The sequence below is a fragment of the Etheostoma spectabile genome, chromosome 12, assembly GCF_008692095.1.
Source record: "Etheostoma spectabile isolate EspeVRDwgs_2016 chromosome 12, UIUC_Espe_1.0, whole genome shotgun sequence".
Taxonomy (NCBI): Eukaryota; Metazoa; Chordata; class Actinopteri; order Perciformes; family Percidae; genus Etheostoma; species Etheostoma spectabile.
The window spans coordinates 3,125,651-3,140,525 of record NC_045744.1 but is presented as its reverse complement, the minus strand read 5'-3'; the positions used below and the strand labels follow the sequence as shown (position 1 = coordinate 3,140,525).

At 40.5% G+C, this 14,875-nt stretch overlaps 2 protein-coding genes across 3 annotated transcripts in view; both read left to right on the top strand.

Moving 5' to 3' along the window:
- The window catches only part of LOC116699092 (cyclic AMP-responsive element-binding protein 3-like protein 3-A), an 11,623-nt gene extending 2,781 nt beyond the window's left edge, over positions 1-8,842 (top strand). For both annotated transcript variants that reach the window (XM_032531486.1, XM_032531487.1), the window contains 7 exons: positions 1,705-1,835; positions 2,104-2,214; positions 2,405-2,511; positions 6,266-6,334; positions 7,504-7,588; positions 7,973-8,066; positions 8,163-8,842. In XM_032531486.1, the coding sequence (XP_032387377.1) occupies positions 1,705-1,835; positions 2,104-2,214; positions 2,405-2,511; positions 6,266-6,334; positions 7,504-7,588; positions 7,973-8,066; positions 8,163-8,359 (794 nt within the window). In that variant the 3' untranslated portion in view covers positions 8,360-8,842. The remainder of the gene's footprint in view (positions 1-1,704; positions 1,836-2,103; positions 2,215-2,404; positions 2,512-6,265; positions 6,335-7,503; positions 7,589-7,972; positions 8,067-8,162) is intronic.
- A 4,237-nt stretch (positions 8,843-13,079) lies between these two features.
- The window catches only part of LOC116699492 (relaxin-3 receptor 1), a 4,312-nt gene continuing 2,516 nt past the window's right edge, over positions 13,080-14,875 (top strand). Inside the window, exon 1 of the mRNA XM_032532111.1 lies at positions 13,080-13,667. Coding sequence (XP_032388002.1) covers positions 13,467-13,667 — 201 coding nt within the window. The 5' untranslated portion in view covers positions 13,080-13,466. The remainder of the gene's footprint in view (positions 13,668-14,875) is intronic.

Below are 14,875 nucleotides of genomic sequence, written 5' to 3'. Positions count from 1 at the left end.
TGACTGGAGAATGAAGGCATAAGAGATCAGCCTGGTAAGATGACGCCAAACCATTTAAGGCCTTAAAAACAAGCTTAAAATCTTAAAATATTCACTTAACATGAAATCTATCCATTTGTGCTTTAACTGAGCATCTTGACAGTTTCTGTCCTTTTAGAGAGCAAATTATTTTAACAGGTGAAAGTAGCAGCACCAGCTGGAAGGCAAGGGATTAGGCAATGGTTAGGGTAGAAACGTAGCGCCCTGGATGGGCGCTGCGAGGGGCACGGGCACAAAGGGACCACCGGTGTGAATAAAACACTTAAAAACCTCTTTAAAAAACCTGGCTTGGTTCTAAAAAGCTGTTTAAAAAAAGGTCAAATGTTCAGAGCAGGGTAAAAGAACCACCGGACAGGACGGACAGCGGGAAAATAAAACTTTAAATGAAAGGTCTCCCCCGCTCCTGCTCGGCTCCTCAACCTGAGACACTACCACATAATTACAATAAATAATAATTAATAAAAGAAAAAAGAAAAAAAGAGTTATATAGATATATAAAATGATTAAATGAATAAATGTATAGAAAGAGAATAAGAGTAATGTGGATAAAAAAAATGCCCGGTGTCCCAAACTAAAATAAATTCTATTTAAATATGTTAAAATCATTATTTGAGATAAATTACTTTTGAAAATAACATTTAAAGGTACTAAAATACTGTTTGAATTACTTCCCCCTAAGGATAAAAAGTACACATACCATTAAAATTATTAGATCAGTGCATGTTAGGGTTATGGTTAGGGTTGGGGGTTATGGTTAGGGTTAGGGGGTTATGGTTAGGGTTGGGGTTAGTGGGGTTAGGGTTAGGGGGTTATGGTTAGGGGGTTATGGTTGGGTTGGGGGTTATGTTGGGTTAGGGTTATGTTGGGTTGGGGGTTATGGTTAGGGTTAGGGGTTATGGTTAGGGGTTTGGTTAGGGGGCTGGGGTTATGGTTAGGGGTTATGGTTAGGGGTTGGGTTAGGGTTAGGGGGTTATGGTTAGGGTTAGGTGGTTATGGTTAGGGGGTTATGGTTAGTTAGGTTAGGGTGTTATGGTTAGGTTAGGGGTTAGGGTTGGGTTGAGGGTTGGGGTTAGGGTTAGGGTTATGGTTAGGGTCTGGGTTAGGGTTGGGGGTTAGGTTGGGGGTTGGGGGGGGGGGGTTAGGGTTAGGGGTTATGGTTGGGTTTAGGTGGTTAGGGTTAGGGGGTTATGTTAGGTTGGGGGTTTGGTTAGGGTTGGGGGTTGGGGTTGGGTTAGGGGGTTATGGTTAGGGTTAGGGGGTAGGGTTCGGGGGTTATGGTTAGAGTTAGGGGTTGGGGTTAGGGTTAGGGGGTTATGGTTAGGGGGTTGGGGTTAGGGTTAGAGCCACCATAGAGCAATTCCTCACGAGGATAGCTTTTGAACAACGGTCCCTTTCACATCGCTGATTATTGAACTCTCAGTGCTAACATACTTTAAAATTGACTAAGCACACCACATTTGCAACAACAAAAATATATATCAAACACAGATAAAGTGGGCTATGACATATATTTGGTAAAGTGTTTTGTAAAGAACAGCAGGGTGCTGAAGTCACAGAGGTCCATTCCAAAAGCAGAAATAGTTTGGGTTTTTGTATAAATGGTATGGGGGCAATGTTGTGAATCCTCACCTGCTGTTTTGCTGGTGTGATCTGTTGGGTGTGCAGGCTGGGAGTCCGACGTCCTCCAGGAGCAGCTGGGCATCGCACACTACCTCACCACGAACCACACCCCCCCTCTGTCGTCCAGTAAGGCTCTCACGGTGAAAGACCTGCTGCTTTCCAGTCCGGGACAGACAGTAAGGAGAGAATATTTCTGTAAAAGAAAGAGACTTGTTAGACTTTCTTACCAATGGGGACATTAAATAAAACATTTCAGTCTCAGTCCTCTGAATAAATCAAACAGAGAGACATTTTTTGTTATGACCTGTCCCACTCTGAGAGCTATAGGGAACAGTTTGCACAAAATGAAGAGAATTTTAAGAGCTGCTCCACTTCAATGGTAACTCCACTCCACTCTTGGTAAACTGCAGAGTCACTGGAATATTCTGTCCATCTGGTTCGCAGGCGCAGCGATTCCCCCAGCATTCCTTGCAAGAGCTTGTCCTTAATGAGGATGAGAAGAAGCTCCTGGCTAAAGAAGGGGTGAATTTACCCAGCAAACTGCCCCTGTCCAAGGTACACACACATACACTTCCTCCTCTCTCTGGCACACACATGCATCAAAATCTGTATCCCCAGTTGCACAATCTCTGCCAGTTGTCGCCCCCCCTTCTCCCCCCCTCCAACCTAGTTTCTCCTCTAATGCCCTTTTCTTCTTGATTCTCTCTTGTCCCCATCCTCCCGTGTGTTTCATCACCCTGACAAGTTTGAAGAGAGGGTTTTGAAGAAGATCCAGCGGAAAATCCGCAACAAGCGCTCAGCTCAAGAAAGTCGGAAGAAGAAGAGGGAATATGTTCATAATCTGGAGGGAAGGTAGGAGCCCAGTGCACTCTGCATCCTCATTACAGCGATATTATCTCTGCATACACTGGCCTAGAAAATGAAACTTCTATTTCTAGTCATTTGTTGTGCTCCAAACTGAATCACTCTACATACACTTGATTAGGAATGGAACATTTGTAAAGAAGAAAATGTCAAATTAACTTTTGTTTTTATCATTGTTGATGAAGCAAGTGTTTTCCTTTCAGAAAAATTCACAGCAACAGAGTTTGTTTAGAATATAAAGACAAAGTACGCTGCAGATTTTGACTTCAACTCTCTACTGATATTTTTGATGATCAACATTTTAAATTAACAGTCTCAATCTCCTGCATTTGCAATTTTGCTGATTGTAAACAAAACATATTTTAGATTGTGACCATATACCAGTAGAGGAAGAAGTATTCCGATCCTTTACCTAGGTAAAAGTACTAATACCACACTGTGAATTTACTCTATTACAAATAAAAGGCATGAATTGGAAATGTTTCTTAAGTTAAAGTCATCAATCATCAGGAAAATGTACTTGAAGCATTAAAAGTAAAAGTACTCAATGCAGAAAAATACTCATTTTAGAAACTAGAAAGGATCAAACCAGCTCTGTCAATCAACTAAGAGTTTGACCTGTTGATCCATAAAAAATATATATTTCCTTCTGAAATGTATTTGAGTAGAAGTGGCGTGAAAAGAAAAGACTTAAGTAAAGTATGTTTAATTTGTACTTAAGTGCAGTACTTGAGTAAATGTACTAAGTTACATTCTGTGACTGCCATATACATATGGACTAGTAGACAGACAGACAGACAGACAGACAGACAGACAGATAGATAGATAGATAGATAGATAGATAGATAGATAGATAGATAGATAGATAGATAGATAGATAGATAGATAGATAGATAGATAGATAGATAGATAGATAGATAGATAGATAGATAGACAGACAGACAGACAGATAGATACGTTATTCATCCCTAAGGAAATTTTAGGCATCCAGTAGCAAGAAAACCATAACACAACAAACACATATATATATAACACATACCTAAGAATAAAATTAAAAATTAAAAACTAAAAATTCACAGAAATGCAACAACCATAATAATGTGAGATACTATTGTAGACTGTGTGTAACGATGACAGTGCAAAAAGTGAACAAGTGAAAAAGTGAACAGTGCAGTAGATCATGATAAAAACATTGACTTTGACCATACAATATAAACATAATAACCTGTAAACTGACTGACTAAATAAGAATAAGAACATTATGTACCAGGGAATAAGTCATAAGATGTAAGATGCAGATGTTATGACCACCACGGTCCAGGTTATGTGGGGCTAATATAGCCAATGTCTTGTATAGTCATGTCTAGTGTAGCAAACATATTTGTAAAAGAATATTATGAAATAGGTAGGTAAGGACTAACACACAATAAATAAAGAATGTAAGGAGGTTCTAGCAAAACCAGAAAATTGGACATAAACAGTGCAGCTGTGAGAGAAACCCAGTAGAGCAGGGGTCTTCAACAGGGGGTCTGCATGGGGGTCGCGGAAGTTTTGGTTGATTAGACTTTTTTTTATATCCCCCCCCCTGCAATTTTTTCCACTAATTGAAATGTCTTTAAATCCACATTAACATGAATTCAACACACTGTAGTAAACAGATAAATGGAGGCAGAAGATGTCTCTCAGTCATCAATGCACACATGGCACTATAGGACCAGTTTGATATAACACAATTTTATACAATATATATAATTAGGGGGTCCCCGCTCCATCTCGCCATCAGTTTGGGGGTCCTTGGCCTGGAAAACGTTGAAGACCCCTGCAGTAGAGTATGATGGCCAGCGGCCCAAACCAGCAGCTGAACCGCTCTGTGGTGCAGCTGGAACGGGGATTAGGCAGAAGTTGAAGATGCTGTGCAGATCATCGCACAATAAAGGGGCAGGAGGTTTTGCCAAGATGGAGCTCAGTTTAGTCCTTCTTCTCCTCCTCCTCCTCCTCTTCATCTGCCTCCAGGCTGTGCAGAATGAGCCCTATCACACAGCCAGCCTTTGTCACCACATTTGTTAATCCTGCCTGCCTCCCCTATGTTGGCTCTTCCTCCCCATCACACCTCCGCAAAACAACGCAGAGTGGTAGTGCTTGTTTGATTAATATGTTGAAGGGCTTGTAAAAAATGGCCAACGCAGCAATGATTCGGTGTCTCAGACCGGTCCAGGTTTGATAATCAGCGTCCCCTCCTGTTATTTGTAGGACTGCTTGATTTTACCCATGCTGAGCTTTAGATGATAGTACCACTGGACTCAACTAAGCCATCGGTGATTCATCTCAGAAGAGTGGCGTCCTCTGAATCTGAATTGGAACTCAGAGAGGTAGAAAGAATAAAGTAAGAGAGTTTGGGCTCTAATGATGGACAAGCTGTGGCCAACGTGTGGTAATCTAAGAACCAAGGAACCATAGTGTTTTCCACCTGAAGCAATAAACATACCCGAGCATGCAAAATTGGTAGTGTGATTGCTAGTGTGCTTACAGCAGGGTAGGTATGGAAGCCCATAGTGGACTTAATTAAAGTTAATACAAACTGAAAATGAAATGAAAATGTAATTCAACAATAGTATTCTAATTTTCCACGCCTGGGTTTTCTGAATGAAAATTCACATATTCACAATTTGTATGGGTGTTCTAGACCACATTAAAATGAAAATGTAAAGGCTGAATTAAAATCCAATATGAACAGTGTAGTAACTAATTTTCCATTTGCGCAAGCAAATTTAAGTCACAATTAAAATTAAAATGCAATTTCTAACCAGAATCCACCAAAGGTGCATATGCCATATGGAGTTTTCCTTTTCATTTTCAAATGGTTAGAAAATGTATTTTAAGTTTCATTGTGACTTAGATATTGCTAGGTTAAATAGAAACGTAAGCTACATTGTCTGTATTGCATTTTTAAATTTGAATTCATGTTGTAATATTATCCACTGTACAGCAGGTTATGTCTTTGAAAATCAACAGCTTTTACATTTTTAGTTTATTATGGTCCTGGAACGCCCATACAAGTTATTGAAAACTAAAAAGCAAACTGCTTTATAGCATTTTTATTTTAGTGATTTAAATAACACATATACATATGAGGACAAGTATTATGCTATTGTGAATTACATTTTCGTTTGAAAGTTTACATTATCATTTTAGTTAAGTCCCCTATGAGCTTCCATTACATAACATGACATAACATGACATCACATGTCATTTAGCTGACGCTTTTATCCAAAGCGGCTTATAATTGCTATATATCAGAGGTTGCACGCCTCTGGAGCAACTAGGGGTTAAGTGTCTTGCTCAGGGACACATTGGTTGATGTATCACAGTAGGATTACATGCCTTTTGGTCACCCCCCCCCCCCCCCCCCCCCCAAGTGAGCTATGGAGATCCCATTCAAGCATGAGCTCTGTTGTCTGTAGACTACAAAAGCTTCATGATGAGAGTGTCACTCCCAGTAAGCAGAGTCAGTATTTAGTTGGAAATGAAACCAGCTGCAAGCAGCGTATCAACCAGGTACTATTAATCATGGCTCAGCTCAGTCAGATGACCACCATAGTGTGACTCAAGGGGGTGGGAGGGTTCACTGGATATGGGGTGCAAGAACACTCAGACAGATATTGGCAAAGAGAGAAACAAAGCATGATATGATACCCTTCATTTTATCTCTATTTCCCCTCTCTTTCTCTTCTGTTTCTTGCAGGATGTCTGCATGCCGTGCTTACAACCTCAAGCTGCAGGGAAGGGTCCAGCAGCTGGAGGAGACCAACAAGTGAGTCCTGAAATCAGCCAACAAGGGCTGCACCTACTGATAATTTTCCTGAATGATTGCTCTTTTTGTTACTTTCAATTGGGTTTTTCCAGTTCAAATTGGAAAACGCCCATCACATACATGAAATCAGCAGTGATGTAGAGCAGAGAAACTAGAAGGACCAATATTGTTCCATCTGAAATGATAACACTGGCAAATCTGATCAGCTGTAGCTTAGTAATTAAGCTAATGTTAGCGCCATGGTTTAGTTAGTAATGCAGTTGCCAGCTGACTCTGTAAACTGGTATTATGTAAATGGCGTGTTTTAATATAGCGCTTTTCTAGTCTTAACAACAACTCAAAGCGCTTTTACATCATACAGGAACTATTCACACACATTCACACACTGTGGACGAGGTTGCCGTACAAGGTGCCACCTGCTCACCAGATACACACTCACGCACATTGGGGGCAACTCTGGGTTCAGTGTCTTGCCCAAGGACATGGGACTACAGGGCCAGGGATTGAACCACCAACCTTTCAAATGGCAGGCAACCGCTCTACCACTGAGCCACAGCTGCCCCATGCTGGAAGATTTGGCAGCACCTTTGACCTTTTCTTATATATGCCCTTGACGGTTACATACATGATATCCTTTCCCTTCATCATGGCTAAGCTACTATCATAAAAGGGAGAAATATGTCATAATGTCATTGCTGATTTTGCCTGAGACATTCAGTTTCAGCTTGAGTCTTGTAGCACCATATCATAGCTACTTTTTACAATAAAAAAAAAAAATAGTCCTGGCGCTGGTATTACTTTTGGTATTAGTTTAAATATATGGTGTTTGGTTTGGTTGTAAACCCCCTTTTCCAATCACAGCCATCCCCTGGTACGGGGGTTAAGTTATGATTGGACAATCACTGTTATAGGGGAGGGGTTTAGCAAAAGGTTGATAGCACACTTAAAGAACAGTTCCATAAATCCATAAATGCAGCTCAGCACCTTCTTTCAATCGTCGCAATCCCTTGAAGGCACAATCTCACAACACAGAAAACCAACCCTCCAAAGGACCCTTTGAAGTAATGCCTTTTACTTGCCAGTGATCACAGCCGCTGAAATAATTAGGCCAACCTGTGGCCCCTTGTGTGAACATTTTACACAGTCTCCTGTCTGTATTTGCATTGCAGTGATCTGCTGGAGCAGCTAAGCCGGCTACAGGGTCTCCTTCCTAACACCTCCGGCAAAACAACACACAGAGGGACCTGCATCATGGTGAGATACACAACACATTACATTGATTTACACTATTGGGAATTTGCTTAGACAGCATAATCTGCAACAACTGAATAATAATAGATAAAGGTAGTGATATGTAATGGACACTACAGTGCCTAACCTGTGTATTTTGTACCTGTCTTATTCTATTTGATCTGTTTCTATGTATTTTATTTAACAAATGTGCTCCACTACTGCTATGATTACCTTTAAGATTTAAATGGAGAATATTAGCAGCTGCGCTCATCTTTTGTGCCAAATTGTATGTAGGCCATGCCTAATGAGTCATTTCTTCTTTCCCTGTGATTTCTGTCCTTTTCTTCTGTCCTCTGTCTCCTGTGCTTGGCCTGTTTTTGTCCTGCCGTCTTTATTCATGTCCAGGTTTTGCTCCTCTCCTTCTCCCTGCTCATATCCTCAAATCTTCAGCCAGACCCCTACAGCCAACCCAGCCAGGAAGAGTACACACAGACCAAAGGTGTGTAGACATACACACACTGGCACTTTCTCTCCCTATAACACACACAAACACACACTGACTCCTCCCCCCCCCCCCCCCCCCCCCCCCCCCCAGTGCCGTCCCGCACCTTGCAATCCATGGATGAAGGGCGAGACGCTGCTCCTCTTCCTCTCTTCTCCGTCTCCAGGGGCTTTGAGGCCCTGTGCCGGCTGATGGACAGGTCTCCCTGCAGCAGATTTCCAATTGTCTCAGCACCACAGGCACCGGGACAATCGCTGATCTCCTCGGGACCCCCAGAAGGAAAGACTTAGCTAAAGGGAAAGCAGACCTGCTTGCAGGCGCAGCATCTAAATGAGCAGCTCGATTGCTTTTCGGCATCTATTCCTCACTGCAGACTGAGTGAGGCGTTATGTTGTCTTTGGCATCAGCTCCAACACACAACCCGCTAGTTAAAAGATTTAACTGCGATGTGCTCACTTAGATGGAGGCCGGTGAGGACTTCATCCAAACAGGCGTCATTTTTCCATTTGTTTTGGAAACTGGAGCCTCAGGAACCTGGTGGAGCATGTATTATACATATACTACTGCAAGATGCAGACATGTAGGATCTGTTCAACAACACAAATGTATATTCACTGCTATTTTATTATTTACTTTTAATGTATATGTTAAAAAGTTTGTGCATTTTTTGTAACAGTTCAGTGCAATGCTGGCACGAGATCATTAAAATGTTTCCTCCGGCGAGTTTTGGAAGCTCCTGAAAGGATTTGTTTTTTTAGAGTAATGCCATATGTCATAATGAGGCAATTTGATTTGGCAACAAAGAATAAATGACATCGAGCAAAAGCTGCTGCATGACTTATCACTTCAATAGACGTCATAATAAGCTCCGCTTAAGGCCAGCTATCAATATGAAGAAGTGGGCTCGGGGTTTAAAAACATAATGGATATTATATCTCAATTTTAGAGCAACAGACTTAGTTGTTGTTATATTTATGGAAATACAATTGGCTAAGCAAAGTGCCTTGGTCTCTAAACAATGGTGCAAAGCCTGCTGTTATTTAATGCAATTACGGGATAATGACTGTCTGCCATCTGTTACATGGAGTCCATCCATTAAAAACACACCATTGATGTCTCTGGTTCACGGGGGCAACACCTGACATAATGTTCTCTCTCACAATATGTCCAGAACATTGTTTTCTTCCCAATATCTGTTCATGTCCCTAATACAAATCTTTACAATTTAAAAACAAAACAAAAAAAACCTACAATTTCAGCAAACCCAATCTAGAAACGAGTACATGCCCCACATTGGGTGTCAGAAATAAATTATTAATCAGACTTCTTTAAGGGGTGTATCACGGAGGTGTGATAAAAAGGCATAAAGGTAACTCTGATTATGAGAATATTAATCATGTCAGAGTTGAGGAGAGCTGCTGCTGCTACCTGCAGGGAGAATCAGGTCGGGAGAAAACGATCATTAATCAGATATTCTTGCAAGCTTTGTTTACCAATTTGTGATTTATTGGACTTTGGAGCAGAGAGGCAGAACAATATTAAGTTCGGCAATCATGAGCTGGAGCAAAATACTGTGATACATACTGCATATATTGCATGAATCAAGGTTATTCCATTTATCTAGTGGTCAAACATTTACTAACTACATTCTGGATATTAAAGATATTTAATATTTAATTTTTTGCCCACGTCTGGATTCCCAGTGATAAGTGCATTTACTCAAGTACTGTACCTAAGTACAATTTTGAGGTACTTGTACTTTACTTGAGTCTTTTCATGCCACTTTCTACTTCAACTCCCACAGGGAGAAATACAGTACTTTTTTACTCCACTACGTTCATCTGAAAGCATTATTTACTACTTACTTTGCAATTTACAAAAATTTGCACACAAAACACATGCACTTTATAAAATACAAGATTTATTATCATAACTTAAACTACCCAACAATATAAAGACCTACAAGTCCTGCTGAAAATATTAGCCAAGTAAACTCTTAGTTGAGTGACAGATGTGTTTTATTTGCATTATATGCGTTAAGTACTTTTACTTTTAATACTTCAATTCAGGGCTGTAGTACTCGAGTCCGGTCTTGGACTCGAGTCCGGACTCAAGACCGTGTTTCTATGGTCTCTGACTTGTCTCGGACTCGCTAGTAGTTTGACTCGGACTTGTCTCGGTCTCGGCCACTGGTCTTACCAGATATGGCTTTTGGGCTTTTGGTCTGGACCGAGTCCAGGCGTCTTTATTATGTTGATTATAATATCGGAGGGAAAGTGAAAGACCTTTTTTCTGTCCTGGACTCGGTCTTGACTTGGACTCAAACCTCTTTGGACTTGGTCTTGTCTTGGACTCGACTAGTCCTGGTCTTGGACTAGTCTTGGACTCGACTAAGGTGGTCTTGACTACAGCCCTGCTTCAATTACATCTTCCTGATGATGCTCACATATCTAAACTTAAGTAACACTTATTATTTAAGGGCTTTTACTTGTAAGTCTTTTACAGTGTGGTATTTTACTTCATAAAAAGATCTGAATACTTCTTCCATCACTGTGGATTTCTAAGAAGACTAAGAAGACCCCTGTATTTTAAGGAAGAACATTTATTTATTTACAATATATTATTCATTCACAAAGAAAATGGGTGTCCTTAATGGTTGGATTTTACCTAATTTTTTAATTAAGGCATTAAGATAAATTTCCAAAACATGATTTTTTTATTCTTCTTTTTAGTCAATTTAAGCATGGGTATGTAAACTTATGAGCACCATTGTAGATTAACGCACACAAACTTTTATCAGGAGCGCTATATTTGTTTAAATTTGCTTCTAACTCATATTTGTAACTTTGGGTTTTAGGTTTTAATCTTTGAAGTGATTTTAATTGCTCTTTCAATTCTTTCTTTCCTTGCTTATTTTCTGTTGGACCCTACTGTATTTTTACAAATGTTTCCCACGTGAAGCACTTTGCGACTTAGTCTGTAAAAGGTGCTAGATCAAATAAACTTATTATTATTATTAATTCCATGCCTCGTCCACCAAGACAAATTCCTCGTTAGTATAACTTACTTTGGCAAAATCAATCAATCAATCAATCAAAATGTATTTATGTAGCACTTTACAGCAACCAGCAGGTATCCGAAGTGCTTAACAGAATGAGTAAAATCACATCATACAGTAGAAAGAGTGAACATAGAAAACAGTCAAATCAGAAAAGATCACAAAGAGACAGAAGAATGAAATGGTCCAGATATGATTTGAGTTTGGACCTACCAACTGCAAAAGCCTGACCCCCTCATCGTTTATACCTGGACCTTGGGACTTCTAAAACCAACTGATCTGAAGACCACAGTGACCGGTTGTGCTCCCGTAAAGTTAAAATTTCAGACAAATACTCTATGAAGCCTTGAAAACAAACAATAAAGTCTGAAAATCTATTTTAAAACGCACCGGGAGCCAATGCAGGGTGTAGAGAAGGGGTGTGATGTGTGCACGTCTAGATGTATTTGTTAAAAAGCGAGCTGCGGCATTTTGCACAAGTTGAAGGAGTGAGATGGATGTCTGATTCAGACCGACATACACACACACACACACACACACACACACGCACACACACACAGAGACAGCGTTACAGTAGTCCAACCTTGAACTGATAAAAGCATGAATGGCCTTTTCTAGGTCGTGCCTGCTAAGAAAAGGCTTAACTTTAGCCAGCAGACAAAAGTAAGGATTTTGATTCTTATTCATAATATTCTGTCTTTATCCTTCCATTTATAAAATCTGGACATAATCTATGTATTGTACTATGTTTGCTTCCACACATACACATACACACATACATACAACCTCAGCTTGACTATAGACACAGTTAAGGGGAGACAGGAGGAATAGCTCCATCCATTTCCCGTTGTTTTTTAGGTGCCGTGACAAACAAAAACCTAATTGAACCTTAAGTGAGAATTAAATTACCTCATTAAGAGTCTTAGAAAGCTTTAGCAGAATGCAAATGAACACTGAGAGCTACTAACCGTGTCTGCATTCCCATCCATCTCAGTATTGGTAAAACATTAAAGGGAAATGGCAACAAATTGTTTTCTTTTCAGGTCGTTCCTGATTGCTAATAGAGCCGGACAAAGAAACAGGGATGAGAATAAATAGCTTCCTGTTGGCTTGAATGGACCTTAAATCGGATCAATTAAGACAAAGGAGGATCACTTGATGTTATAGAGAGTCCTACCACATCCAGGCTGGATTTGAGAAAATGACTCTTGACACTGTTTAGGGTGTGAAACAGAAAGATGAACTCAAAACCAAATTCATCTAGCAGCTACCAATTGACAAAGTAGAGGCGAATGATCACACATGGTAAGCTCCACAACAAGAAAACAACCCTATTATTACAAAGTGTGGCCCTGAAATTCTCATTTTCCTTTTCGCTTAACTCATGCACAGCTGACAACAGCGGTGCATTGTGTGAAAACTGACAGTGACCTATAAAGAATGAAAATGAAACACACAAACACCCCCATACACACACCTATCTCTCCACAGCTCCCTCACAAAGACTGAAAGCTGTTTGAAATCTAATTTGTAATTCCTCTGATGTGCATCATTTCAGACGCTCTGTGACAACACCTTGAAGGCTAAGGAAACCTTTCTGAAAACACCCTCCTGAGTCATTTACCTACACATCATATGCAGAAATATGACAGGTGCTACTGGGACATAACATTAGCTGGCTCCATCCAAAAGGGAAATGGAATGGAAAAACAATGAATAGCAAGCCTATAGCATAGGAAATACTCACAATTTAAATTAAGCAGAAACACACTTTGGAAATCATGTTTTCTGAGCATCAATAATCATTTACCTATAAGCAAAGACAATTCAGAAAACGCTTTTTTGCAGTGCATCAGACTGCTAATATTTCCCTTTCTGAATCTTTTACTGGAAACGGAGCACATAAGTGGCTCAATAAGAGTTTAACAAAAACATATGTATCTATTGGAGTTTCATTAATGTTCAGTATCTACTGTAATAATCCTTGTATCAATAGCAGTAATAGATATTGCAGCCTCCGTGCGCGCTCCGGGAGTGCGCCATGGAGCGGTGGAGGAGAGCGCAGCGAGTATAAAAGCGTCAGCCTGCTGTCAGCGTCAGAAGATGCGTTTGCATCACGACAGACTTCAGCAGGACTCTCCCAAGTAGGCTGACACGGATACGATCCGAGTAGGTTTAGAAATAACTCGGATAACTCATGCAACTCTGAGGCTTTGAACAGAACTTCATCCAGAACGAAGGAGATGGGGATTTATGCGTCCTCACCTGGAAGTTAGCCGCGAAGAAGACGGGAACGCTGCCGTAGCTGGTTTTGAACCCTTGTTTCCCTCTGCAGAAGCATGCAGAGCAACAGCAGCGCCCCTGGGCCCCTGGGGGCCCTGAACGTGTGCGGGGGAGAAGAGGACGACATCTCCGGAGTGGTCAGCCTCACGGGAGCAGCCTCTAACCTCGCAGCTCTGAACCTGTCACTCAACTGCTGGCTCCTCATCCTCTCCAAGGAGTCCTCGCTGGACCTGCACGCAGACGGCGCAAACCTGGCAGTAGGTGTAGATAACAATGGAAGAGTCCAGATGGATTGTGATTAAAATGCATTTAGTATGACTCGCCTGTAAGAAAGTGCTTAGTGGATACATGTATCATACGTAACATATATGTTGTATTTGGACATTTTGAATTTCCTTGTGTGCACTTGTGTGAACATTTAGGTCCAAGATGCCCTTGTATGTGTTTGACAGACCGCAGAAGTACTGTACTTATGTACACTACATTTTTACTCCACTAATGTGTCAGCTTTACTTTACAAATAAAGCTTTTTGCACACAAAATATATTATTTGAAACATGTTTTATTATAAATTCAACTTCCCAATAACATAAAGGCCTACAGGTTACTACAGCTGAAAATGATTAACCGATTAATCTCGTAGTTGATTGACAACTGTTTTGATCAATCCAGTTTCTAAAATGTGAGGATTTTTCTGCATTGTATTTATAGCACCCCCTGGTGATCAATTTGAATAATTCTTTCAGGGCGTGGTCCAGGTACTTATGAGGACATATCATGAGAGCTGTATGATGATTGGACCATGAATATATGATTTATAGTAAAATGGGTGTAATGCCAATCACTTATCTTGTGCTTGTAGCGCCCCCTAGCGGCATATGTATATAAAACTGTCGGGGTATATCTGGGGCACTTATCTGAACATACCCTGGGAGTTTTGTGGGTTTGGGTACTAGTGGTGTACATATATAAAAATGTCTGGGTATATCTGGGGCACTTATCTGAACATACCCTGGGAGTTTTGTGGGTTAGGGTACTAGTGGCATGTGTATATAAAACTGTCTGGGTATAACTGGGGCACTTATCTGAACATACCCTGGGAGTTTTGTGGGTTTGGGTACTAGTGGTGTACGTATAAAAAAATGTCTGGGTATATCTGGGGCACTTATCTGAACATACCCTGAGAGTTCTGTGATGATTGGTTTTACGGTTGCTGATTTATGTTTATTTATGCCCCTTTTTGAAGTATATTGGTCAATAACTTGAAAAGTAATTGAGATATGGACATGCTTTACCAACTGCTTACACCAGCTTGATCCATTGATGATTCACTGAACATTTGGTGGCGATCGGAGCTACGGTGTAGGAGGAGATCTCAAAAATGTATTTTACAGAAAATTCAAAATGGTGGAAACATTTTCTAGGCAGACCTTAATGATCCTTGAGGCTTTTTTTGTAGAGCACA